The sequence below is a fragment of the Gobio gobio genome, assembly GCF_949357685.1.
Source record: "Gobio gobio genome assembly, chromosome: 4".
NCBI lineage: Eukaryota > Metazoa > Chordata > Actinopteri > Cypriniformes > Gobionidae > Gobio > Gobio gobio.
In genome coordinates, this window is record NC_137100.1 from 45701397 (window position 1) to 45728976 (window position 27580).

The window sequence follows — 27580 nt, forward strand, 5'->3', positions numbered from 1 at the left end:
CTTGACAGTGTTTGTCCAAGTCTTCAACTGCGCCTTACAGAAGAATTAATTTTTCTGAGGTAATTCTTACACTTTACAACAAATAATGAATAGCTTTTATAAAACTGTATAAGTCCTGGTGGCTGTTGAGAGTTGCCATGGCAAAGGGGAACATTCAAGCTGCTGGAGAGGACGTGTCGACATTTTATTTCTCGTAATATAAAAAAAAAGTTAAACAACTGCTTCAAATTGGTTAAGTAACATTACCCAGTCTACTTTAATTACTTTTGTTAATATTTATACCTTTGTGATTATGGTATCTTTCCTTAATCATCTGAAATATCGATGCGTTTAGTAATGATGCGGAGCACGTCTTGAATGCTTTCATTCTTGTTTCACCGTACATCCTATGTTTTTATTAATAATTTGGGTGCATTATAGTTAATTTTGTGTTTTTCAAAATAAATTAATTGAATTAATTTTGATTCTGCATTCATCATTCACAGCTGTTGAAATAGCCATTGTATAGGACATAAATTAGTTTAAACTACCGCATGTCCGCCCACAGAAAAATAAAAAAATATAAAAATTACCAACACAGAACTATTGATCCACGATACTAATGTTACGAATCTGATGCGGCAGACAAACTGTGTGTGCATGTCACAAAATGATTCTGACTGAAAGTCAGCGTAAACACCAGATCGGTTTAGATAACGTCTCATGTAAACAGTCCAGCGAATCTTTCAATCGGAATGATTTTAATCGGAATGACAAAAAAGTGCGCATGTAAATGTGGCTTTTATTTCAGTTCCCTTGTTCGGTATTGTCAGTTAAACGTGACTGTGTTCATTGTTTCCTCCTCCAATCCTCCGTTTTGTCTACTCTCGTTGTGCGCTCTCAACCAGTGCATGACAGTCAGGGATTTAAAAACAAATATGTAGGCCTAGATGTAAATCAAAACAAACAAAACTAAAACCAAAATTAAACAGTGTATTTCTATCTATTACTTCAACCAATTAGTCCCATTGTGAATTGTAATGACTGTTTGTAATGAGTAATGCTCAGGTTTATCTAATTTTCCAATTAATATTATTAAACATTATAATAACATATATTATTTGTTGTCTCTATTCTACACAGTGTAATGTATAATTCATTGTGTTTGTTGTATTCTTTTTTTATGCTCAAATGGGTGGCGAAATGTCCTCAATTAATGTGTAAAAAACATCCTGATGCTCCAGAATAACCTCTACAAGACATTTAACAAGCAGCTTTTTCATAGGTTATTCTTGCGATTTCTTTTTGAAACTCTGTGCAATCTTTGTAAATAATAGCTACATTTTTTAAATGACCTTGTTCAGAAGTTTGCACACATTTGATTTGTAATACTTTTTGTCAATCCATGACTTTTCCTTTTGTAAAAGTTATTTAAAATAAACAGTTAAACTGCCCACTGTTCTTCAGATTGTTTTTTATTTTTCTAATGTTTTATGACATCTTTAGGATTCCTTTTATATTGTTAAAATTCTAACATTTTGCAGATTCCGCAAGGTCTTTGTAAACGTTTCACCGCAACGGAATATCCTATATTAGTTGATTTCATTGTACCAGGTCTAAGGTTCATATCATGTTTATTCCATTTCCTTATGCTGTAGCTGCCCATCCCCCAGGCCTTTTATCTGAGCGTAACCCCCCCCCCCCCCCCCCGAGACAGCAAAACAAGTGTGCTTGAGTGTGGTATGCACTGACCCAGATAACCACGTCCTACACTGGAGTGCGAATGATACTCTCCATGCCCCCAAAGCGGCTCGGTCAAACCGGGCTCTGAGCTGACACCGAACACATTGCTGAGGCCAATGGAGATAAAAGTACTGACGAGATGTTCTTATAATGGAGTCTGTAACAATGCACTTAGCTTTACTGAAAGCATCTGTGTCCTGCAAATTAGCAAATTAAATGACTCGGAATTGCTGATGGTGAGAATTGAGCTCTAGGTATGCTCATCTATAATGTACATTGCTTGAACTAATGGTATTTATGATTTCATTGAGGCACTTAATTTCTATTTCAATATGAGATGCTTAGCTGGATGAATAGATAAATGAGAGCGATAGAGAGCAATTGATGCTTATGTTTTAAGGCTAAAATATTAATGCCTGTTGGTTCAGTTCGCCTGCTATTTCAGGGTTATCACAAAGAATCACAAGAAATGAATTTAACTTTGTATATTTTTAAGTTGTTTGTATGATAGAAATTGTAATTGGTAACAATCTATTACACATTTTAGGTTATATACCTACTTTTTGATTTCTTCTTTGATTATTAATTACTTTAATTACTTGTATACAGCAACATGAAATGCATTAAACATTACATTAGGCCAGGATTTTCCAAACTGTTTTTTAAGGAACTGCAGGAGATTTTGTAAGTGTATATAAAGCTAATTAATTAAATCATGCAATTAAACATGTACATTTAAAACAGAAGTCATTTTGAAAATAAAATAATGAAAATAACCTAAACAGAAATAAAACACACAGGGCCTGTTTACACCTGGTCACTTCATGCGTTTTTACTGATTGGATAGCTATCCATTTTGCTAAATCTCTTCCATTTACACTTGACCACATACCTGTACGTGTCTCCGCAAAACCAATATAAATCCGATTCCCACGCTATATGAAAATTGCAGAGTTCACGTTAATGAAAGCAACAGATATGAGCTGCGATTTATTTATCATCAGCTAATTTCAAGATCAAAGACCGCAATAGGAGTGAAAGTGACATCAGCACTGGTAAGATCATTTAGTCTCACCCCTTTTAATGAAGGTGATTGTGTGTCGAGCTTCAGGATGCAAAGGCGAACTTTCAGTTTAATTTGTGGCAGTTGGCACGCCGACTTTCTGAAGAGATACTCAGCTACTCCTCTGCGACGGGTCATATCTGTGGCAATGCGTGTTGCAGTAGCGCTGTCATATGTGACTACGGGTTGCTTATAACACGCTCACGAATGTAAATTTACACTGATGCATTTCAGACCACCTCCTGAAGTTTACACATGAAGTGAACGGGTGTAAACAGGCCCAAAAAGAAGTGACCATGTGACCATTAACCAACATCAGAGAACTCTGAACATGCAAATATGCTTTTAAAATTATTGACTTAATTATCAACTTATTAACTTAAAATCTCAGGGGTAAATCAAGTACATATTCAAGTAGGTTCTGCTGACGAAATCCCTACATTTGGGAATCCCTGCATTTCATGTAAATACAAAATGACGATTTTTAATGTGTTTGAAAGACAACTATGTATACAATGGTATAATGTCTATATCTACTGCCTGCTCAGTGGTTGGCTTATTAAATCTGACTTCTTGAGTATCTGATGACGAGTCGGATACGTAAAATGAAGTGTATTATCCCTATCTTTCTCTCCATAAAGACCCTAACAACTTTCTACTATCCCAGACAAAATCCCTCATAGCCATTGCATGAGATAATCCTGATGCAATATTAATGTTCCTTACCTTCATTCTCTTTCAACTTTCCTTTTTCTGAGCTTTTGGCTTCAAAGCCTGTTGTCCCTCATCACAGTCACACAGAGTTGGTGGGGAAATACAGTTTGAAACTCTTGGTATAATTCCAAGGCCAGTGAACATTAATACTTTATCCGCCTAATTTAAGGCTTTGAAAGTGGAGTAGACCCACACTAGCATATTTTGATATAATGGTCTCTGCTAAAGCATTAATGCTCTATAGCTTTGTTATATCAGGTTTTTTCAGACCAGCAGTAGGCTATATATTATTGTTCTCTAAGTTCAGCAAGTATTTCAGTGAAGTCACATTGTTTTCCAGCCGTTCTCATATTTCTAGACCCATTTCTTACCAGCTTAGACCCTATGATATGGTGCAGCATGATGTAATTGTGTCGCAGCTCTCTGCAGATATGGTAAAATGGGTTTTATTAAAGACACCCTTTCTTTTGAAGACTTTTTTTTTTTGAAAGAGGAATTTCATTATTGCACTCTGCTCTTCAACATCTCAGGATAGAAAGGCAGAGCTCAAATAATTGAATGTGAAAGTATCCCTTGAATTGTGTTTGAGCCTCATATGAAGGGTATTTTTAATAAATGAAAAGAGTTTAGGCTTCAGTTGTGAAGATTGGAGAAAAAGGGCCTCAGCACGTTTATTCCTGTCATCTAGAAGCCCATAAACTACACAGCTCAAACTTGCCAGACTGTCTTATGTTGCCTAATTCAGGACATTTTGTAAATAGCCCTTTGAACCGGAAAACTGGTACTCAATGATTTTAGAATTCGATTTTGGAAAAGTCTTTAGTTTAGGTTTAATAATGGCCTTAAGAAGATTTCGAGAACCTTCCAAAATGACAGAAGCAAAGGGTGTAGCATGTAATACATGAGTGAGTATGTTTTCTACTTCACTGCAGTGAACACACATTTAATAGCATTTTCAGATTTTGTTAGTTACATTTGTCTGGATCTAATGTTTTTATGATTTAACAAAATTGAATCAAATTAATCTAATTGAATAAATTCATAATAAACAAACTTTACATTTTTAAGCATGATTTTACTTGATTTATTCATTCAAATTTGTGTTTGCATTTCATGATTTCATCTGCATTATTGTACAGGGTCCTATACCTAGAGCTATACTGTATGAGACCTGAACTAAAGTGTACGTCAAATAGTGTGCACTACAACTAATGTTCTGTAGAATTAAACTGAAATTAAAATGCAGTTAGTACTAGACCTCCATGATATTTAATATGTTAATGCAAGTGCACCTGTAATGTTTAAGTAGGCGAGTAATAACCTCTAGTGGTTAATTCTCATTAGTACCATGACAAAGACCCCTCAGGCTGCTTTTCAAACCTCTTTCCCTTATTGTTCCTTACAACATTTTCCCCTCCTTCTCTCTCTCTCTCTCTCTCTCTCTCTCTCTCTCTCTCTCTCTCTCTCTCTCTCTCTCTCTCTCTCTCTCTCTCTCTCTCTCTCTCTCTCTCTCTCTCTCTCTCTCTCTCTCTCTCTCTCTCTCTCTCTCTCTCTCTCTCTCTCTCTCTCTCTCTCTCTCTCTCTCTCGCTTTTATCACTTTAACAAGGTTCTGAATTGTTCAATTGTTGGTTTTTGATGAGAGAAGAGCAATCCCAGCTTTCTTCTAAAGGTTTTACATAATTGATCAGTACATGGTTTAGGGCGCTGGCCATTTTCTGATCCTTCTATGTTTTATTCAGCCCGGCGGCCTGTGAAAGCTGAAAAGTTCTAACGCCCCATCAGAGGAGTGGATCTTACTTATCCAGACCATGTATAACTATTAGACCTGAATTCACAATTAGTTTCTGTTGGTCTCCATCCATCCATCCGTCCGTCCATCCATTCATCCATCATTTGCTCTTTCGTTTCGTTTGTTTTATATCTATTGTTCTTTCTGTTGTTCTCTTTATCAGTAAAAGGTTGGCATTGCCCACAGATTTGCATGCTCACTCCACAAAAGGGACAATGACATTTTCAGCATTGTAAGGGATGCCTTTGGGCAATATTTTTGAGCCTGTTAGTGCAATTTTATCATTTGAATGCAACTGTGACTCAGTTGGCTCTTAGGACTCATGTGACTTTGTGTCTGCTAATATTTTTTTAAATGTTGTGGCTCCAGAAAGATTCATATTCTGAGATATTGCAGATCTGTGGGCTGCTGATTTTCTTATTCAAAGTTTGTTCCTGAAGGATGCTGTGTCTTGAAGGGCTTATGATGTAAAGTTCTGAAGTGTTTTTTTTTCCATTGCAGATGGGAGCATTATAAAGGTCAGACTGGTCTTGAGTGCTTGCCGCTTACAAATTTAGCCACTTTGGAAGATTATCACAACCCTGAGAGGTCTAATAATGATAGGTAGTCATTTCCAATAGCATTTCTCAATTAGCATCCTGGCCCTGATTGTGGGCAGCAGAGAATGAAAGGGCATTTCAACCCAATGTGTGTTTGGCTTTGCCTCCAATTAGAGCAGCAAGATGACTGGAATACTGTTATGTGGAAAGTGCAAATAGCTTGTTTTTTTCCGACCACTTTAATTCAATGTCATTTCAGACCCTGATGGTGTGAAATAGTATATGAGGTCACAACATCTCACCAGATATGTATTTTTCCTGGAAATGTTTGCCATTTTTAGTGAACAGTGACATGCTTTGCAGAAATGTTTCAGCGCTGAAGACGATGGTGACATTGATGATGATGATGATGGCGATGCGTAATACACGAGAATGAACCTCATTGGTTCTTGAGGTAGCTCAAACGTGCCGCGTAACACACAAGAATGAACCTCATTGGTTCTTGAGGTAGCTCAAACGTGCTGCGTAACACGAGAATGAACCTCATTGGTTCTTGAGAAAGCTCAAACATGCTGCGTAACACGATAATGAACCTCATTGGTTCTTGAGAAAGCTCAAACATGCTGCGTAACACGATAATGAACCTCATTGGTTCTTGAGGAAGCTCAAACGGGCTGCGTAACACGAGAATGAACCTCATTGGTTCTTGTGGAAGCTCAAACGTGCTGCGTAACACAAGAATGAACCTCATTGGTTCTTGTGGAAGCTCAAACATGCTGCGTAACACAAGAATGAACCTCATTGGTTCTTGAGAAAGCTCAAACGTGCTGCGTAACACGAGAAAGAACCTCATTGGTTCTTGAGAAAGCTCAAACGTGCTGCGTAACACGATAATGAACCTCATTGGTTCTTGAGGAAGCTCAAACGTGCCGCGTAACACAATAATTAACCTCATTGGTTCTTGTGGAAGCTCAAACGTGCTGCATAACACAAGAATGAACCTCATTGGTTCTTGAGAAAGCTCAAACGTGCTGCGTAACACGATAATGAACCTCATTGGTTCTTGAGGAAGCTCAAACGTGCCGCGTAACACAATAATTAACCTCATTGGGTCTTGAGAAAGCTCAAACGTGCTGCATAACACAAGAATGAACCTCATTGGTTCTTGAGAAAGCTCAAATGTGCTGTGTAACACAAGAATGAACCTCATTGGTTCTTGCTGAATCTCAAACGTACTGCGTAACACGAGAAAGAACCTCATTGGTTCTTGAGAAAGCTCAAACGTGCTGCGTAACACGATAATGAACCTCATTGGTTCTTGAGGAAGCTCAAACGTGCCGCGTAACACAATAATTAACCTCATTGGTTCTTGTGGAAGCTCAAACGTGCTGCATAACACAAGAATGAACCTCATTGGTTCTTGAGAAAGCTCAAACGTGCTGCGTAACACGATAATGAACCTCATTGGTTCTTGAGGAAGCTCAAACGTGCCGCGTAACACAATAATTAACCTCATTGGTTCTTGTGGAAGCTCAAACGTGCTGCATAACACAAGAATGAACCTCATTGGTTCTTGAGAAAGCTCAAATGTGCTGCGTAACACGATAATGAACCTCATTGGGTCTTGAGAAAGCTCAAACGTGCTGCGTAACACAAGAATGAACCTCATTGGTTCTAGAGAAAGCTCAAATGTGCTGTGTAACACAAGAATGAACCTCATTGGGTCTTGAGAAAGCTCAAATGTGCTGCGTAACACAAGAATGAACCTCATTGGTTCTTGAGAAAGCTCAAATGTGCTGTGTAACACAAGAATGAACCTCATTGGTTCTTGCTGAATCTCAAACGTACTGCGTAACACATGTGAATGAATCTCATTGATTCTCGCATGTCAAGCAAGCATGCTTGAGCTTCCGTCTTCCACAGTTGTTCATTGATGACTGTTTATATGTAAATAAAAGCCTAAAATCTGTTCAACATGTATAAAGCGATCGGGTCCCTTCCGAAAAGTTGGACTAAACAACTAAATTCATATGGAGTGGTTTAGTCAAGTTTTACGATCTCTTTATGAAATTTTTGAAGTGTCAAAGTGGTAGTTGTGTGGACTGTCAATAGAAGGAACAGAAAGCTCTCAGTTTTCATTATAAAATCTTCATTTGAAGATGAACGAAAGTCTTACTGGTTTGGAATGACATAAGGGCAAGGAAATGTTTCATTTTTTGGGTGAACTAACCGTTTAATTATTGGCATAAACTCAAAACCCAAGCTATGTTTTGAACAAAAGTAGCTATTGTTTATAGAGATACAAAACTAGCTATTGTTAAAAAGCCATAAAGATGTCAACAGTAACATTCTGTGTACCCTGAAAATTACTTTGCCTTTTTGTAGTTTTGAAGACTGGAAACAGGCATAAAAGGCAAAGTAATACTGCTAACAATCAATGAGTAATTGTTTTGTTAATAAACATAATTTGCCTTAAATAAATAATCTCTTAGACATCACTGACATGTATTCTAATAAGTTTCCTTCACATTTAGCATGATGGAGTGTGAGAGATACGCGGCTGCTGAAAGTTGACAATTGGATATTTGAAGAGTCTCACCAAGTGTAGAACTGCAAAAAGACAAAGCGACATAAAAGACAGCTTTTGAAGGGTGTGTGAAGGTTGCCAACTGCTATTGAGAGTTTATCATCATTAGAGTGCAGTTTTCTTTGACATTGGATGACAATTAGACTTGATGACTTGAAGCTATGTGTAAAAACGCATTAATAATGGCTATTTTGAATGTTTGACCCATTCAAATCTTTGCTTTTTAATAATTTTCTTTTATAGAGACAATAGCAAGAGGACAGGAATTGCATCAACACATAAAACAGGCTGTATTCAAACCTACATATCCTATGTGAGCACCATAGCTATGCCACAGCTCTAACAACATGACTTTTATAGACAGCCTAGTCTACATTTAACAAGGCATAAGTGTACCCATTTCAAACCTGTTCCCTCTTCTACAGAACTTCTTCAGCTGAGCTTGTTAAGATACATTCTACACTTTCTACAGATGTTTCCGGTCGGTCTGACCTTGCCACCTCAGACTAGAAGAGTTTTTTTTTTGCAGTAGTGATTCAGACTCCCCACAGTATAGAGTCTCTCTCTTTCGCTCCCTCCTCTAATTAAGATGCTCCTGTGGGCATGCTGCCTGCATTACTGTCTAAGCACTCTTCCCTCCCCTCACTCCTCGAAGAGGGAAGCTAGCATACATTGTCTGCTGTTCACACAGGTTATGCCTCAAAGAGAAAAATCGTTTCCTGAGCCAATCTCTTTGAAGACACTGCAATCAATTAGATCTTCCCTAGCAAGACTTCTACAAAAACTATTAGATCTATTACTGGGGGGGGGGGGGTTAGGTGATGGTGATGATGACCTCAATATGGTGATGATGGTTCTAGATATTTACTTGTCCAACACAAGGAATTTAAAGGGTAAAGGCCACTATTTACTCACTCCACTGTTATTCCAACCCTATTTACTATTAACTTCTAAGTGGAACGCTTTGAAGAAACTGTTTAACCCGCAAAACTCATTTCTAACTTGTTTTTAAGAAGTTGAGTGTTCATCTGAGTGATCCAAGACCCAAGGACTTTTGTCACACTTGAACCACGATTACACACACATTTTTTTTTTTTACTGGATTAAGGGAGTTTTATGCTTGAAATTTAAAAAAAGTAACTCATCCTTCCCTATACACCCTTAGGAATGCTTCAGTACACATAGAAAAACCTAAAAATGCTCAAAATTCTAACTAAAAATGCTAAAACTTTATAATGTCTACATGTGTATCTGAATGCATACTGAAGAGAAACTGACGTTAGGACCCAATGGAACAGCTCATTTGCTCCATTATAGAGCTATAAGTCATGAAATATCATGCTATATTATTTTCTTTCCACATGAGTTTGGCGGACATGTAAGATATTTTGAACTCAATTAAAAGGGAAATATTTTGGGTGAACTATAACTTTAATGTTTGTTTTTATTAATATGGAAATATTAAATTATTTTTAATGAAATGATACTCTAAATAAGAAACTAAAATGGCAGTAGGTGGCGGTAATTGATTAAGTCATTGTCAAGTAGGTTAAATGCGTTATATAAATTTAATGCATTATTTTTTTACTGAAACTAAATCATCTAATTAACGCGTTAAATCAACAGCCCTAATTTATTTATTTATTTATTATTGATAAAATCGAGTAATTCAAAGGTAAATAAAATAACAAAAAAATCTCCAAAACAATTGCATTAGAAAAAAATATCAAAATGAAATGAAATAAAATAAGCTTTCTGGACAAAAAAAAAAAAAAAGTATAATTTTAGGGCTTCGGGTCATTTTGACCCACGAGGGAAGGATGTAGTACACAGTAACATTTCATGATTATTGATAATTTCTTGAACATTTCTTGATCGTTTTGAATCGAACATGAAGTTGCAATTCAGGAAGCGATTCATTCAGTAACTCACTTCATTCATTAAATCGCGCCAGCTGATTCAGTTTTTTTTAAGAATTAGCTCATTAGTGTAAAAGTGATTTTTAGCACTGTGGATTCAATAGCAGTCTGGCTGTCCCACATTTTTTTGGATACTTAACAGATGTCTACTTCTCTGTTCCACATAAAAAATAACAACATACTGGTTTGGAACTACATGAGGATGAATGACCGAATTTTCATTTTTTGGTAAAACTATTCCATTAATTAAATATTCTCTGGTTTCTTCTTTACTTTGGCAATGCATTTCTTGCCCTTGAATCATTCAGCTCAGAAATATATTATGTTACATCATCTACTTGCTTGTTCTAATGAGAGAGGACTGTATTCCACAGCTGTTATTAGTTGAAACAACCCCCCCTAAGCTCATTACTTATGGTTTGGCTGCTAGTTTCACTTTTTTTGGGAGAGTGAATGGTATCAAATGGTATGCTGGGTACTTGGAAAAAATATCATGGCATTAACATGTTCATTTCCAAAAAGCCAAAATAGTAACATGGTACTTTTTCTTATTGTTTATATATGATTTAATACATGTATGCCTCAAGATCCATGTACTGTAAAATAAATCTATTTTAGATCATGAGAGTTAAAGCAAGCGTTGTCATTTACATCTTTGTTTATGTTCTTTGACGTGAACTAACTGCAGACATTTTAGCTGCACACTGACATGGATTTAACACAACACACAATTGCACAGAACACTGTAAGCTTAGTTTAGACAGAGAGAAAGAGGGGCCTGATAACAAATGTATTCCGACTTAGCTCACCTTTGATGTCAGTCCCACAAATCCAAGGTGCTTTGAGCACGTCTGTCCTTGAAGTCGAAGCAGAGAAGAGTCCCTTGTGGGAAAGATATTGTAATCCTTAGCAGAATAAGAATAAGAGTGTTGAAGAATTGTTTTGTGGAAAGAGTTTCTGAAATTACCCTTCAGTCTCTGCAGTGCTGCTCAAAGATCATAGGGAATAAGGACGATTTTCTTTATATCCCAAATTTTCACCTTTTAGAAATGGGTTTGCCTGGGTCAGTCTGCCTTTTACGATGCTGATGTTGACATTTACAGTCAAACCAAAAATTATTCATACACCAGATATCATTTTTGATATGTTTTTACTAGTGGGTGCAGTATATAGTTAATTTATGTAAGTGAGGATAGCAAAATAAAGTATACATTTTGACATATTATACCCAAAAATTCTTCATTCAGTGGACTACCAGTACAATTTATATAAATTATTCAGACACTTAGACCTGACCATGTTTTGCTTTTGTTTTTTCTTTAATTACTAATGCAAACTTTTACACCACAGACTGAACAAAATTAAGCATTGCTTGGTAATTGGTTGACCTAAATTGGTATTATCTAATTGTGTCCTTAAAGGTAACAGCTGAGAGCTGATTGGTTGATTGTAATTCGTTACATACCTTTCTATCAAAGTTATCTGACATTATCAAGATGAATTTGTTCTGACAGTTTAACTCATATTTTCAGTTCTTGTCATATTTTATTACCATTTTCTAAACTATAGCGAATAAACTGTGATAATGTGAGAAATGTTGAAGGTGTCTGAATAAATGTTGGACTGTAGATGATTTTGACTCCAGAAATCCAGTTGTTTATGCCTGTGCTTTGCCTGTGTAAACTGAACATGCTGCTGAAGTAGTGCTTTAAGTAGTGATTGAGACACGAAATGATAGGTAAACATTCAATCTTGGGTCACCTGCAAAAGCAGCACTGACGTGTCTTGGCTTACTCACTAAATTCCTTCATGAATAGAGGTTCTGCATTATGCAGATCTTAATTTCTGAAACGCTTATGAGTAAATACAATGATGTGGCGTTACTCTGTAATGAGGAGAAGAGAAACTATTTATAACTCTGAAGTAAACAATCCAAAGCCGTGCATCCCAGCTCTTCACATTCTCAGCTTGAACCCTGAGGGGGGGAGTGTGTGGTTGCACAGACTCACAGTTGTAATATGTAAATAAACCTGCTAATGATGCAGCGTGGATTGGCTCCATCGTATGTGTTTGATGCGTGTGTGTTGTCGTCTCTCTTGCAGCTGCTGTATCAGGCAGAGGTTCTTGGGAGGAGAGCTCCAGTTCCAGTCAGCCCTCTCTAACAGCCTTAACCCCCACGTCCACACAGACACCGACTGCCTGGCCGATATCAAAGGTACCTGTCAAAATGTCTGCTTTTCACTTTCTCCCCTTCATTACTGCACATCATTTCGCCAGTTGCACCACTTTGTCTGTTCCTTCATCATCATACTATATGAAAGGTGATGAAGGGTTTTCTTTAGCAGCTTTAGCCCTATTCGGACGGTAATTGTTTGTCGTGGGGTCGTAAGGTATTTTCATCATTGACAGAGGCTAGTCTGTTATTCTCCCACAACCCGCATGAGAATCCCTGGCCGAATTACCTATTGTTTTTTGACAAACACCAAGGTCGTGTGGTAATTTAATTGCCGTCCGAATCCACATCTCTGAGTTTTCAAGAATATATTACTTCAAAATTCACTGTTTATATCCTTTTTGACCAGTGCAGTGCACCGTGCGTTTGCGCTTCGCTGTAATTTGGATGCATTTTAAAAATACTGGCAAGTATTTACAAGAGCAATATATTTCATAATCGCTAAAAAAATAAAAAGAAGAAAAGCACATAAACATTTAAAATGGGTCGTTATTACTTATATTGTATGTTAAAATAACCAAGCAGCATTAAGTTTACCTCATGTAAATAAGAGGCTGTATTAACTTATTTCGGCTCATTTCCATGTGGAATAAAATTACATCCTTAATTTTGAGATAAAATACAAGATAGAAAACTACTTTAACTATAATGCGCATCTATATATCTTCCTATTTTTAAACAGATTTAAATAATCCAATAATAATTAGGATATTATTTTCCTATTATTAAATTAAATTTGCATTTTTTATTATTATACCAAGCATATGACATTTTATTTACAACATACAATCATGTTAGTGACCGCGTGAGCAGCGCGTTCCCATGTGTGCAGAATCACAAAACTCGCCGCTTCACCGTGAATAAATCGCCATCCGAATCACTGAGGTGGCATGCAAATTTATTTTTACAGACGTCCACGTGAGAAACAATTACTGTCCGAATAGGGCTTTTGACTGCAAAGTAATCATAATAGAGTTAAATGAATCAGTATATAATAATAATACATACAAATATGTTTGATGAAGCCATATCTTAAGGTATGTAAGGGTGGACATTGGTCTTTAAAATGAGGATGTATGTGTATGTTTGGAAAACATTTATTGGTTTCTTTCACTGTACATGTACGCTGATTTTGAATGGGCAGATATGAGCGGGTGTTATCAATTTAATCACTATGACGGGTGAGTGGCAGGATTGCACAGGGGATTGTGGGATTGACAGTGAAGTGTCAAAGTTTGAAAAGCTCAATTTTTTACAAATGACATTCAAAAATGACAGATAGCAGTCAGGCTATATGAGTAACAACCTGTGATGTCTATAATAGTTTCTAAATCTGCTGATTTGCGCTGAATTGCTATATATACTGTATAAGGGGTGTAACAATATATCGTGTCACAATATATAACAATACAAAAATGCAAAAATATGTATTGTGGATAGTGACAATCTTTATTGTTCACCCAGAATAAAAATGACTGTGTGAGGGGGAAAAAACAGTTTACAGAGTTTTAGTGTCCTACATTAAACTGCTATATATAATGTTGAATATAATGTATAATAATGTAGTGGGGGAATATTTGTGGGTCCTGATAACACCAAATGTGCTGTGTTTCCAGTAAAAAGTGGCCTACATTATTTCAAATATATCTAGTCAGTGAGAAAGAGTGCAAGCATATTCATCTAAAATAATTTATGTATTTTCAGCTTCAGAATCATGAATATTTTTTATTCTGGTGTCACCATTGTCCTGTGCATTGGGTTACCAGCACCAAGTCCAACCCTATTTTATATAAATATAAACGTAACTGGTGTGCAATGTCGTCAAATGTAGCGTAAGCATTTTGAACTGCGAGAAGCACAACACTTTTTCCATAAGTTGAATACGGAAGGCGATCTGGTGGAAGCTAGAGAATTTATTTTATAAAGTTTTAAATATAGGTATTTTTCTTACACAAATGCAACGCTTTGCTTCACAAGGCCTTTATTAACCCCTCGGAGCCGTTATATGATGGATGGATGCACTTTTATGGACTTCAAAAACTACAATTCACTGCCGTTATAATGCTTGGAAGAGCCAGGACTTATAATATAACTCTATAATATAATTTATTCGTTTGAAAGAAGAAAGTCATATACACCTAGGATGACTTGAGGGTCAGTAAATCATGGGCTAATTTTCATTTTTGGGTGAACTAACCCTTTAAATTTTTGTTTATTCTTGACAAAATAGACTCAAAGATGTCAAAGATACATAACTTGAAAACGTACTGTTTTCTCAAGTAAACTCCATCTTGATTCAACGATTCTAAGGGTGCTTTCATTCTGGCAGTTTAGTTCAAAACAGGGCACAGTTCACATGAAAAACTGATTAGGCTTGATTCAACTGTTAAAGTTTACTGTATATCAATTTGTATTAAGTCATAAAACACAGAATCCCCCAAAAATTAAATCTAAATCAGAATTTAGGGAAAATAAATTGGATTTCATAGAGCCCTAAATGAAAAGATAGCTACTCTGTGGAGTTTAATTGTGACAAACAAACAAACAAATCTACATGTTTGCATTCATTCTCAAGGTCAAGAAATATGCGGAAAGCATTTCCTTCCCCATTAATGGTAAATAAATATAGTGATGAATAGCGATATCGTATGATATGGAAAAACATATTGTGATTTATTGTGAATATTTCTGGCCATATCGCTCAGCCCTAGTAGGCGTAGTATGAATATTCCAATTCATAGTCAATCTGTTTTGTGTTCTTTGTTCTTATCTTCTTTAAACTTTAACTGTGCCTACTTTGCCATGGAGCTATAGATTCAGAAGCGAGGGTGCGCAGGCCTACTGTTTCGGACTGTATTCCGACACACTAGTCATTTGACATACTTCCTTTTGCATGCTATATAGCAGTTAGCATATAATCATACTCAAGGTCCCTTTATTAAAGAGATAGTTCACCTAAAAATAAAAATTATTACCCTCATGTTGTTCCAAACCTCTGAGACATTTGTTCGTCTTCGAACCACAAGTGAAGATATTATAATGGCACTGTAAATTAGAGTAATTTGAAATAAATCTCTTGCGCACTTAGTCCACAGTGAAGCCTAGAGAACTTCTGTAACAGTCTTTTAATAACGATTTTTCATTTCCTCTCAGAATGCCCCTTTTGACACCCTTTGTGCTTAAAAAGTATATTAGATTACCGAAAAGCACCAGCCCATCATTCATCATAAGTGCCGTGACATATAGTGCAGAACGGCTCAACCTTTGAGGTTTTTAATGTCCCTTTGTTTAAATCTGAGTGATTGAGCGTAATACATCCCTAATTTGGTATCTGACCTCAGGTGGAGAGGTGCAGATGAGTGTTAAAATGGGACCAGGTGCTCCTGAGTGCTTTCTTTGGTCTTCTTTACTCTTAGCAGGAGCTCCTGGTCTAGGATCAGTCTCCCTCTAGCCAATGCTCTGCCCAGCATGCTTTGAACGTGCAGAACTGATCGCTTAACAGCATCACATGGCGATTCTCATTACTCTACGGACCCTGCACACACACAGATGGGCCTCAGGTGGAGCTGGACTGGTTATTTATTTATGTTGGACCTCTTACCCCCCAGAGGAGAAATGAGAGGGTTTATCCTTTTGAAGAGGGGATTGGCTGGGGTTAATGAAATGAGACCATTCTCTAATTTGGGGGGCGTGTCTGTTCCCACCAGTTTACCGTCTAATCGTTGCTTGCTAAGACAGCATAACTCATTCCTTTTTTTTGCTACAGACTGATGATTACATGATAAATGTGCAGCTTCTAAGCATTTTGGACTTATGATGTTTGTTCAGAAATCATCAGGCCAACTCCAAAATTGTGTGGGCGAGGTTTGGATGCTAAAAATCTGGTTCATAATACATGGGCCTTCCTATATACCTTTCTCAGTGTTTTATAAGCTTGTATTGTTTCAGGTTTTTTGGGTTAAGGTGTAGCAGCTCTGTGCACTGTAAACACAATTGTCTTAATGTTTTCTCACCTTCACAGAAGCGAAGTTAATGTTTCCTGTGTTGGCTATGTACCGTAGGTGTTCCCCAACCCCTGATGAATTTGTTGTTGAAGATTTTTCTAGCCGAGGCTTTTAAATGTGCTGCTGCTTCATCTCATCTCTGGAACCACGCAGAAAGCTCCGACTGCGTTTGTAAATTTATTAAACGGCTATTTTTAGCACTGGGGTTTATGCTGCAATGTATTTATCCCTGAGGAAAAACACTGTGCCAGCACAAGCACAGTTCATGTGCTTATTCGTCTCCAGGAATAAAAACCAGTTCGGCCCATTAGTAATTGCTACTAAATTCTATATGTATTGTGTGCTGTTTGTATTATCAAAAAAAATTTTTTGCATAACCTACTACAAATTTGTCAGTTATCAGGCACTTTTAAACCAAAAGTTACTTATTATGTACAGACGTCCAAAAAGTCGATTGTTCACCTAAAAATTAAAATTTTGTCATTATTGACCCTTATGTTAATTCGAACCTTTATGACTTTCTTGCTCCTGAGGAACAAAAAATTAGATTAAATAAATATATATATATTCTGCAATGAATGTAAATCGGTTTCAGATGTTGTTTTGACCCCAGCGTTCTTCAAAGTATCTTTTGTGTTCTGCAGAAGAAAGAAAGTCATACAGGTTTAGAGTGCAGTAAATGACAGAATTTCATATTTTTGTGTACTATCTTTTTAAGTTCAACTGCCTTTTTGGCAAAACGGCACATTCATCTTTGTTAATCTGTTGTACAATCATTAGTTAACTATATTGGATGGCAATATAGTTAACCGGTAACTATATTTCCATCAGTGCAGTAAAGCTCTCTGTTAGGTTAATGCAGCATACTGATGGATATTCTTGTAGGAAATGTTCTTTTTTTCCCTCTCCAGACTAATAGCAAAACCAACTTGAAACCAGACGTGGAATGCTTCACTACTTTGAAATATTTTAAGCATAGTTCAACGGCCGGTGGTCGTGAGAAGTGCAGTGGGCATGTCTGACATGCTTGTCATTCTCCTGCTGTTTTTCAGAGAGGCAGAGACCTATTTCCCATCAGCCTCTGTACTCCCTGAAATAGGGAGTATCGGAGAGGCAGCTTCTGTAATCCTAAAGCAGGGGTTCATCATCATAAACGTCTCATCATCAGATCTCAGTTAATCCCATGATGAGAGCACTGTGCCCTTCTGTGCACTGTGAAGATTTTGATAGCTAGTCTTAAATGAATGTTTGGGCAACATCTGATTTACTTTCTCTGTGTAAATTTTATGATGTTATAGCAATAAAGCAATTAAAAACATATAAATCTTGAGTAGTAAAGTTCTCAAACGGTGTATACATTGTCAAAATTAATTAGCAGTGTTTGCTAAGGCAAGTCACTAATGCTATTGTCGAGAGCTGCATGATTATGGATAAATTGAGAATCACATTTTTTTTGTTTAAAATAGAGATCTCGATTCTTCCACGATTCTGCATAAACAAAATAGCATGTTTACTAAAGTTTCTGACAAAATGTTAATTGGTGCAATATAATTAAAAAATATTTAATTAATTGGTAACACTTTACAATACGGTTTCATTAGCTAACATTAGTTAACTACTTTAGTGAACATGAATTAAGAATGAACAATACTTCTGAAGCATGAATTAATCTAAATTAATGTTAGATCCAACATTTACTAATACTTTATTCAAATCAAAAGTTGTATTTATTAACATTAGTTAATGCACTGTGAACTAACGTGAACAATCGATGAACGACTGTATTTTTATTAACTAACATTAATAAAGATGAATAAATACTGTAACAAATATTTTGTTCATTGCTAGTTCATGTTAGTTTATACATTACAGGGTTTTTCCTGGGTCAAAAATGGTCTTCGGTGGTGGTTGACACACACACACACACACACACACACACACACACACACACACACACACACACACACACACACACCCTACCCACGTGATCTGCAAGTGCAATACTGACAATAAATTTAAAAAATGCTAGTAATTTTGATCATCTTATTTTGATATCTCACATTATGTATGATCTCTTTCATCGATGTTTGTTTCCTTTGTTCCTAATTTTTTACACTATTTACAGATAATTGTTTTGGTATATAATCATATCAATATTAAAAAGTAGCATTAAAAATGAACAAATAGCTTAATTTTCTGCCAAATACAATTTAATAAAATTATCAGCTTGCTAACAACAACTTTGTTCTGGTTTCACCTCACTCCAGTCTAAATTATTTTAGGCTATTTATTTTACTTCACATTGTCAACAGAAACAAGCTGAAATACTGTGGATAATTAAAAATAATTCTTACTATCCAGTATTCACTCTTGCTAAATGGGGAAAGCACACTTGTGTTCTCATTTCAGATGTGTTCTGAGTAAATTATTAAACTGATTCGTTAGTTCAGTGTTGGACAGATCCGTTCTTTTAACCAGTCATTCAAATGATTCGGTTAAAATTAGTTATTAGGTCGCGAATCGGACATTAGCAGGCGCGTTGTGTGCGAATCCCGTCTGTTAGAACATTGCGAAAGATATCAACACACAGAAAACACTTCATAACTGGATATGATTTGTTTCCCGTTTATTGAAAGTATTCTTAATGTCAGCTGGTCAGAGAAGAGTCAACGTTTTGTTGAGCGCAATTCACACCCAGCGGTAATTCCAGGAAAAAATTGTCCGAATGTGCTACGTGCAACATGGATTCGGTCTTCCGACCTTTTGATTTGGTTTAATATGTGAAATATGAGAGAGCTAACACAGTGATTATTTTGAAGACCCAGAGAGTGCACGTGGGGGATCGGAGCTCTCTGATGGTTCTCTCTGTCACTAAGTTATATGCGCCCTGTCACAAGCGCAGGAGTCATCTATTCTATAAATCACAATAACTCCTCAAATAGGCTTTGGCGGGACAAAAATTGTTTTGGCGGCCGCCAAAAAATGTTCAGTGCAGGAAAGACCCTCCATTAACTAATGTAAACTAATGAAAACTTATTGTAAACTGTTACCAATTCATTTGAATAAATTACTTTCTTTTAAAAAAAAGGGTTGAATGAATAATTCAATGACTCATAAAGACTTTACTTGGTTTTTGAGCAAATCTCTTGAATGAAAGATTCAATGACAAATACATTTTTAACAGTCATTTGTCAACAGTCACTGATGTAACAATGTAATTGATCTTTAATCTTTATTTGAAGCATGAAGGTTTGAAGGGGATTTACTTTATTTTGCTACTGTAGAGTAGACATCAGCGTTTCGGTCTGTAAATAATCCTCTACCTTTTGTGCTACAAACATGAATGATACGAACACTGATTGTTAAAGGTCCCATGGCATGGCATTTTTCTATTATTTTATAATGTTTCCTGAGCTGTACTTATATTGTTAGTATGACTTTTACATCATAAAATGTCATAATTTAGAAATAAAAGGCATTTTTTCTATACTGCTGTTTGCCCTGTGGCTGAATGCCCTGCTTCAAGAGGCGTGTCTGCTGTGAGACTTCAGTAAAAACACCCACTGTTGTGATTGGCTGACATCTTTGCATTTTATATGAGCGGAGGGGGCGTGGTTTATCGAGGCACGAGCAGGCACGAGTCTGCCAGGGAGACGGATGGACCTGAGTTCACTTCACATCAGTTCTCAGCATGTCTGAACTGTTTTAGTTACAGCATATACTTTAGGTTATTAGTCTATTTCTAGTCGGAGGGACTGTCACTCATGTCAGAAAGTTAGTAACTTTAGTAAATTATGGATCAGCGCTGACTGGAGACGCGAACCGTTTAGAACGATTCAGTCCGATTTGGTGAACTGATTCGGTTCACTAAAAAGAACTGGTTCAAAAGAAAGATCGTTCGCGAACCGGACATCACTAATGTATCAGAGACTGAGCTCAGCGATTGCTAACAAAGTTATTTATAGTAACTACTGAGTTATGAGAGCGCTGTCAGTCAGCGCGAGTTTATTGTGTTTGTATCTGAGAGTTCTGAATAAACAGTCACACCGAGTCCGTCTCTTCATCATTATTCTACCAACTTTGTAACACATGCAAAGTACCATTACAGCTGTCGAGATGAACGAGTTAAAAGTAAGTGTTGATAATAGCATTATTTTTAAAATAAAATAAAAGCGTCAGTGACGCGCGTTGAGTACACAGCGCAAACAAAGACACAACAGCAGTAATCGGATGTAATCCAGTTTATTGTGGGGCTAGGCTGGCTAGCCCGGATATGCTCAAGCTTACCCCCCTTCTGCTTAATCTCACGCCGCGTTTGGTGCCTCCGCTGTGGGCCAGATGCAGTACTGTGGGTCGGGGATGTTGAAGGCCGAGCTTCGGCGTGTGTGAGGTTTATCTCTGCTGATGTTGAGCAGAAACTCATGACTGTATGCACATTTTAGAACCGATAGACGCGACGAGGACGTACAAAAACACTGACTCACAAGATATAAAACACGAAAACACCGTTCTGTCTGGAGAGAGAGAAGCCGCATTGTGTGCACGAATAATAAATAATTAGCTACACATCAGAAATCACTGATCACAGATCAGAAGGAACTGAAAAAAGACTTCTGTTTTCATTTGTACATCCAAACACTGAGAAACTGCCAGCGTTCACTCGTTCACAAGCAATGATGCAATGATCTCTCGACGAGCGTTTGCATGGGCGTGCCAGATTCTCTGGGCGGAGGAAAGGGAGGAACCGTGCCTGCTTGGACGTCAAACCAGGAGACTTCAGGATTGGCTAGTCTGGCCTGTCATTTTCTCAAAGGCAGAGAAAGACAGCCACAACTCGGTTTTACACCGATCAACATTTCTATCCACTTGGGGACAATATTCAGGCTAGGGGAACTCATATTAATGTTGAAAAACCTCATAAAATGAAAATTTCATGCCATGGGACCTTTAAGTAGGGGTGTATTGCTTTTCTATATTATACTGAAAATTTAATTGGGCAGACAGATGGATGGATGGATGGCGTGATAGATGGAAAGATTGTTGTTACTAGATGAAATTCAGTAGACCAGTCTGGCAGAACATTTCATTTCCCAAAATAGGCTAAAAGTTATCCGTTGATCAGATCGTACCGTTTACATCTCAGATATTGGAAGTTTATCTGTATTCACCTTGTCCCCCCATTTTTATTGACTTGAATTTTTCTTATGATAAGCTATCACATTTTTATGAACGTGTCTTATCTAGCAGATACATGTAATCAGTGGCAGGAGCAACAACAGAGGCAGATCAGCTCACTCCCTTTGCTAGACCTCGAGTGGTCGCTCTTTATACCCAGAACAAGACTGTAGTACAATGCCTTGCCGTTAGAGCTGTGTCAGAACGGCGCTTAAGATAAATAAATGATCAGCCAGAAACAAACATCAAAGCCTGTGTGTGTACTGTGCTGCGCTTCAAAGGGAATAGGACCTTCACACCCACTGTTCTATAGAGAAAAGCGTGTTTGTGTTACTGTGTGTGTCCATTTGTGGTTTTGGTTTAATGGAAAATGAAAAACACCAACTGAATAATGCTTTTAGTAACTATTAATATGCACCAGTCCTTTTTTCCAGCCTATACTCCGCCTGAGCCCCTTTGTCTCCATACACCTGTCCCCTGACAGCCCAATCCAATCTACTTTGCTCAAAGTCAGCAAGTGAGGTTTCAATAGTACAATTTATCATTCTCTAGCATCTTCTCATTCATTTCTTTATCTTCATCCTCTTTAAATCCCCAGCAACCGAAGCAGAACTCTGTCTCTTATGTTTATAATGTCAGCGTGTTATCTAACCTGTGATTTCTTCTGTCTTTATTTCCTCTGCAGCCAGCTCTCGCTCTCTCTTTGCTCGCCGCTGGGCACATCTCCTCCCGTCTGTCCTTATAGGGGGATGTCTGTCCTCTAACTGCCTCTCTCTCAACTAACTGCTAGGTGTGTATGCAGGTGAACTTTGTGTGAACCATGCCTCGACCCTTGTTTTTGTTTTTTATTCTCTCTGTGATGCTTCCATTATCTTCATTTTGTCACCTTTGACTATGGGAGAGAAGTCTGACCTATTGTGCATAGCATGAATGATGTTATCCTGGTGATTCAGAGTCTGGCATGCCTATTTGTATTGTGTCGACGTGTGGTTGAATTTTGTCTGGAACTATTTGTATGTTTTGTGGCATATGATTGTTGTTACATGCAGAAATTCAGAATCACCCTTCCCATAAAGGATTTTCTGCTCTAAGTACAGTGCCCCCCTCATGTGCAGGATGTGGAGTTACATAGTCGGTATTAAAGGGATAGTTAAGCCAAAAATCTATATTTTGATTTTTTTTATTTGCATACTATCATTCCAAATAAGTATGATTTTTCTTATGTGGAATGCAAAAAAGAGATCAGAAAATGTTCACTTCAGTAAAAAATGGTTTTACTACAGTAAAAGTGGATGGGACCCAGGGGCTGTCAAAAATGCACCATAAAGGTAGTCCATATGGAGTCATTGTGTGCTATATTCTGTCTTCTGGGGTCATTGTATGGGGAATGTAGGCAGCACTTGGGGTTGGCTTCCGGATTTAAGCACAGAATAGTAAAGCTTTTTAGATATTTAGTGACTTGCCTTGCAAACACTATTAATTAATTTTGACATTTTATACACCTTTTGAGAACTTAAAAAAAAAATGTGTTAGTAAATCAAAACAATGTTTTCATGTCAATTTTTTTGTCACAATCAAAATCTTTGAGTGCTGCAATCTTCTCTAAGATTAGATGTATTGTTCCACATAAAAATGTAGTTTATCTTGTAATTTAAACTATTACAAAACTACGCTTACACACGTTTCCACTGCAGGAACTTTCCCCAGGAACTAGGGACTTTTGCTACTCGTGTGTTTAGGAACTTTCGGTGGTGGGACTTGGGCGCTGAACATGCTGTTTGGTTGAGTTCATGCAGCATTTTGATTGGTTGACTCCACGCAGCATTTTATTTCAGCCAGCATTTTTAAAAGTCTTTTGCGGTCCATGCAGTAGGAGTGGTTTGCCATTCGAATCAACAATGGAGTTAAAAAAATACGAACGATGGACCGACGACGAGGTTCAGGCTTTATTAAGCTTATACGCGGAGGACGAAATCCAGTGGGAGCTGGAAAGTCGCTTGCAGTTCTACGCCACCAGACTAATTTGCCTAATCTTCACGGGACTTTAGACCGCGATGGAAACGCACACAGTAACAGGTCTGGGGCAAAAAAGTTCGGTAATTTCGATGGAAACGCAACTAAATTGCCCATTGCAAAGCATTTGTCCTTCATGTTAGTATGTCATAAATAGAACGAGGCATCAGTTTACTGGATGCTCTGCATCCAATCGCGTCCGGTGTAGTCCGGTGTTATAGTAAAACCTAAAGGGACAAAACCTATTGTGTTTTTCCTGTCTTTTTTATTTATTTATTTTTAAATTAGTAAACTTTTGACTTGACTCGTCGGAGGCTGAGATAGTCAGTACAACCTTTTAGATCCCTAGATCTATTTAAAAATAATACCTTGCAGATTTTACTGTCTAGAATCCTCTAATATTTTGTAATAATAAAAAAGGGCTCCACATGCATCCACAGAAGTCTAGGCTAAACCCTGAATATCTTCTGATCCTAGAACTGTCCCTGAAACTGTTGAAAGACAGTTGTGGTCACCATTTGCTTTCAATATATGGAAAAGATACATTCTGCTGTAAATAACTCCTTTTTATGTTCCACAAAAGAAAGAAAGAAAAGTGTGTGTGTGTAAATGATAACTTTAAAATTAAAAGTTATTAAGTTAAAAATGTTGCTGAATTATCCCTTTCAATGGTTGTTTCTTTTGTCCTGGGTCCTTCTCTCTCCCCTACTTACCCTGCCCTGTAATCAGCATATAATTTTGGGTGCTGCTATGGAAGAATATGACGTGCCGTCAGCCGCCAGTATCCTGGCATCAGTCAAAGAGCAAGAGGCGCGCTTCGAGCGTCTGACCAGGGCCCTTGAAGAGGAACGCCGCAATGTCTCCTTGCAGCTGGAACGTGGCAGTCTGCCCTCTGATCGACTGGTGGGCGGCACCACAGGCGTGAGCAACCAACCGCTGGCCTGGCAACAGATGGTCATGCAGGTAAACCATTCCAGCTTGGCCAGTCATGCGTCAGTCTATGTGAATGAACAAAGGAGCCACCAAACTCCCTTCACGCTGGTGCTTCATATCCATTGTTTTCAAAAAATCCGTCCACCTGTATCTCATTCAGCTTGAGCTGTGTTTGACTGTGTGGAGTTATTGCTCTGGATGTGTTGTCCTGCAGTGACTCATCATCTATTTCCAGGATGAGTTGTTTTTACACTCATCTGTCTTCCCATCTCTTTCCACCATGTGCTTTCTCATATTATCTCATAGACGGTTTGCTTTGGGTCCTTTATGGTGCTGAGGCAAATGTGTGTCTAAGGCAGTGATGTTACAAGGATGCCATTCTGAGGAAAACTAAAGTCAATATGAGAGGAAATAAATGTTGAATGTAATTACCAAGAAAAACACAACACTACCATCACAATACAAAATTGTTCACTCAAGTAGAAGTAGTGGGCAGTTACAAAATAGAGTTAAGAGTCTCAGGTTAAAATTGTATTTATTTATTTAATTATTTAGAGGAAATTGGATTACAATCTATAAACACATCTATGAGGCCTTTTGGTGGGACACTGCCCATTTGTAGCTGCCCTACACTTGTATCTTTTTGAATCATTTTCACACTTCTTTCTTAGCTTTCACATTGTTGTTCTGAACTGTTACTTTTGCCTTTTAATCCATTCATTTGAGTACCACTGGACTGCAAAATATATCTAATCAATAGAAGTTCACCACTAGATTGCATCCAGATTTTATTTATTTCATTTTAAATTTATTTAATATTTTATTTTATTATTTTATTTTTCATTACACAATTTGGTGAGATTCCTGTGCAATTCCACTAATCAAACAATTTAGCACGAGTCTGTGTGGGTTGCTGGTGAGAAATAAGGCTTCTTTGTTTAGCGATCAGTAGTGGAAAATGTCAGGGTAGTAGAGTCATACTCTACACGTCTTTGCAATGGCAACAGTTTATTTCATCCTTGTGTCACCATTATGTCATCTTTCAATGGTGAAATATTTTGACTTCTAACTAGCTGTTTTTCACTACATTTACCAATGAACTTTTTTTGTGTTGTAAAACCAGTTAAAGAAAAGTTTGATTCTCACTGAAAAAAGCCATATATATTAACACTGCTTAGACTCTGATTGTCTGCCTCTTCCTGTGTTAATTTTGACAGCAAATTTTGATTTAGTTTTAGTCATAGTCTTTTGACTAAAATGCCATTTAGTCATATTTTAGTCACCTGAATTGTTTTTAGTTTTAGACTAAATATCATAAGATTTAAGTCGACTAAATCTACAGTAGATTTAGTCGACTAAAATCTAATGAGTTTAGTTAAAATGTAATACATTAAGAATTTAAGCATTACACAACCGACTGTCACTTGAACTGACATAATTTTGTTTTTGACATTAAAAATACACAAAAGAGAGCTCAATTCACTTTTTTTTTTTTTTTTTTTTTTAAAACATCTATATAGTTTTTATAACTTTGTATTTCTGTTTTAGTTTGTAGGCCATATCAGGTTAAGCTAAAGCTTCAAATAAGTTTTTTAAATGTTTTATTTTATTTCAGTTAACATTTATTTAATTTCAAGTAATTACGTTTTTTTTTATGGTTTTAGTTAACTATTATAACCCTGGTACTTTATTGAATATGTGTCAAATACTGGTCTTTCCTCCTGACTATGAATTCAATGGGAATTAAATTAAATATAGTTTATTGTGTAAGCAAAAACGAATATATAATGCGTGACTTTTAATTATAAACAAGCTCGAAATACACATTGACTCTTATTTTGAAATGTCTGTGCCTTACTATTGCAGTTGCAGGCTGCTCATTCAAGTTCAGGAGATAAAATATGCATTGTTACAACCGTCTAAAACATATTACTATATAAACATCGTAAAGTAAACATTGTCATTATTCATCAGCATTAGTTCATAAACAATTGCCTGGCATAAATGTACGCTCTTCATTGATTGTGAACCGCTCTGAAGCGCTGTATTGGGGATGCGGGATGGGGCTACGTCTACTACCCACGTTCAAATCAAATGTGCGCATCTGTTACACAAGACATCAGTTCTGACTGGATCTCTTCCCTAATCGACCCTCCCTAACACTTTTTTGTCTCGTTTTTATTTGTTGACGAAAATGACAGTAGGTTTTCGTCATAGTTTTTGTCATCCAACACTAGTTTTTATATAGTTATCGTCTCGTGAAAAAAGGTTGTTGACGAAAATTATGACGAAAATTATTCGTCAACGAAATTAACACTGGCCTCTTCCGTTATATGTTTAGCCTGTGTGCTGCCCTCACCTGCCCAAAACGCTGTGTGTTTTACTCCTCTCTGCCTAACATGACAGCTTGAAAATTAGCTTGCCCTTTAACGTGTCGGTTACTGTCACAAGGCCTTGAATGCCACAGGATCAGTTTGTGGGAACTGACTGGTATCTTCTGTCTAGACATCTATCTTTATATCCTGTGTTGCTTCCTTTCTCACGGAGAATTATGCTAAAAGATCACACACCGCACAGTGATTAGGATCAAAAGCTGGTGGGTTATGTAGCACATGCCATTACCGGAGGTGATGTGTTGATGTAGTTGGTGTTTCTAGCTACTGTGGGCCAGTGTATCTTAGCTCAGCATGCTGACCTCCTAGCAGTGTCATAACCGTGTTTTGATGAGGTTGAATAATTCATGTTTATTTGTGTAGCTGAATTATTGGGGCAGTGACTTTACAGTTAGCTGAACATTAACATTACAGTGCATTGCAAAATGAGCGTAACACATTTAACAACAAATGTAAGACTTTTAATTTTAATTAATATAAATGTATAAATATATA

The 27580-nt window shown here is 37.0% G+C and overlaps 1 protein-coding gene across 22 annotated transcripts in view; it reads left to right on the forward strand.

Annotated features, from left to right (window-relative positions):
• Nucleotides 1–27580, forward strand: part of arvcfb (ARVCF delta catenin family member b) — a 275297-nt gene that overhangs the window by 99560 nt on the left and 148157 nt on the right. For 15 of the 22 annotated variants that reach the window (XM_079813792.1, XM_079813813.1, XM_079813802.1 and 12 more), the window contains one exon: nucleotides 12437–12549. Coding sequence is in view for 7 of the 22 variants with exons in the window: in XM_079813825.1 (XP_079669951.1) it covers nucleotides 24510–24722 (213 nt within the window). In the remaining 15 variants the exon portion in view is untranslated. Of the gene's footprint in view, nucleotides 1–12436; nucleotides 12550–22431; nucleotides 22537–24488; nucleotides 24723–27580 lie in introns of those variants that run through there. The other 7 variants (XM_079813825.1, XM_079813812.1, XM_079813790.1 and 4 more) reach the window with 1 other exon arrangement.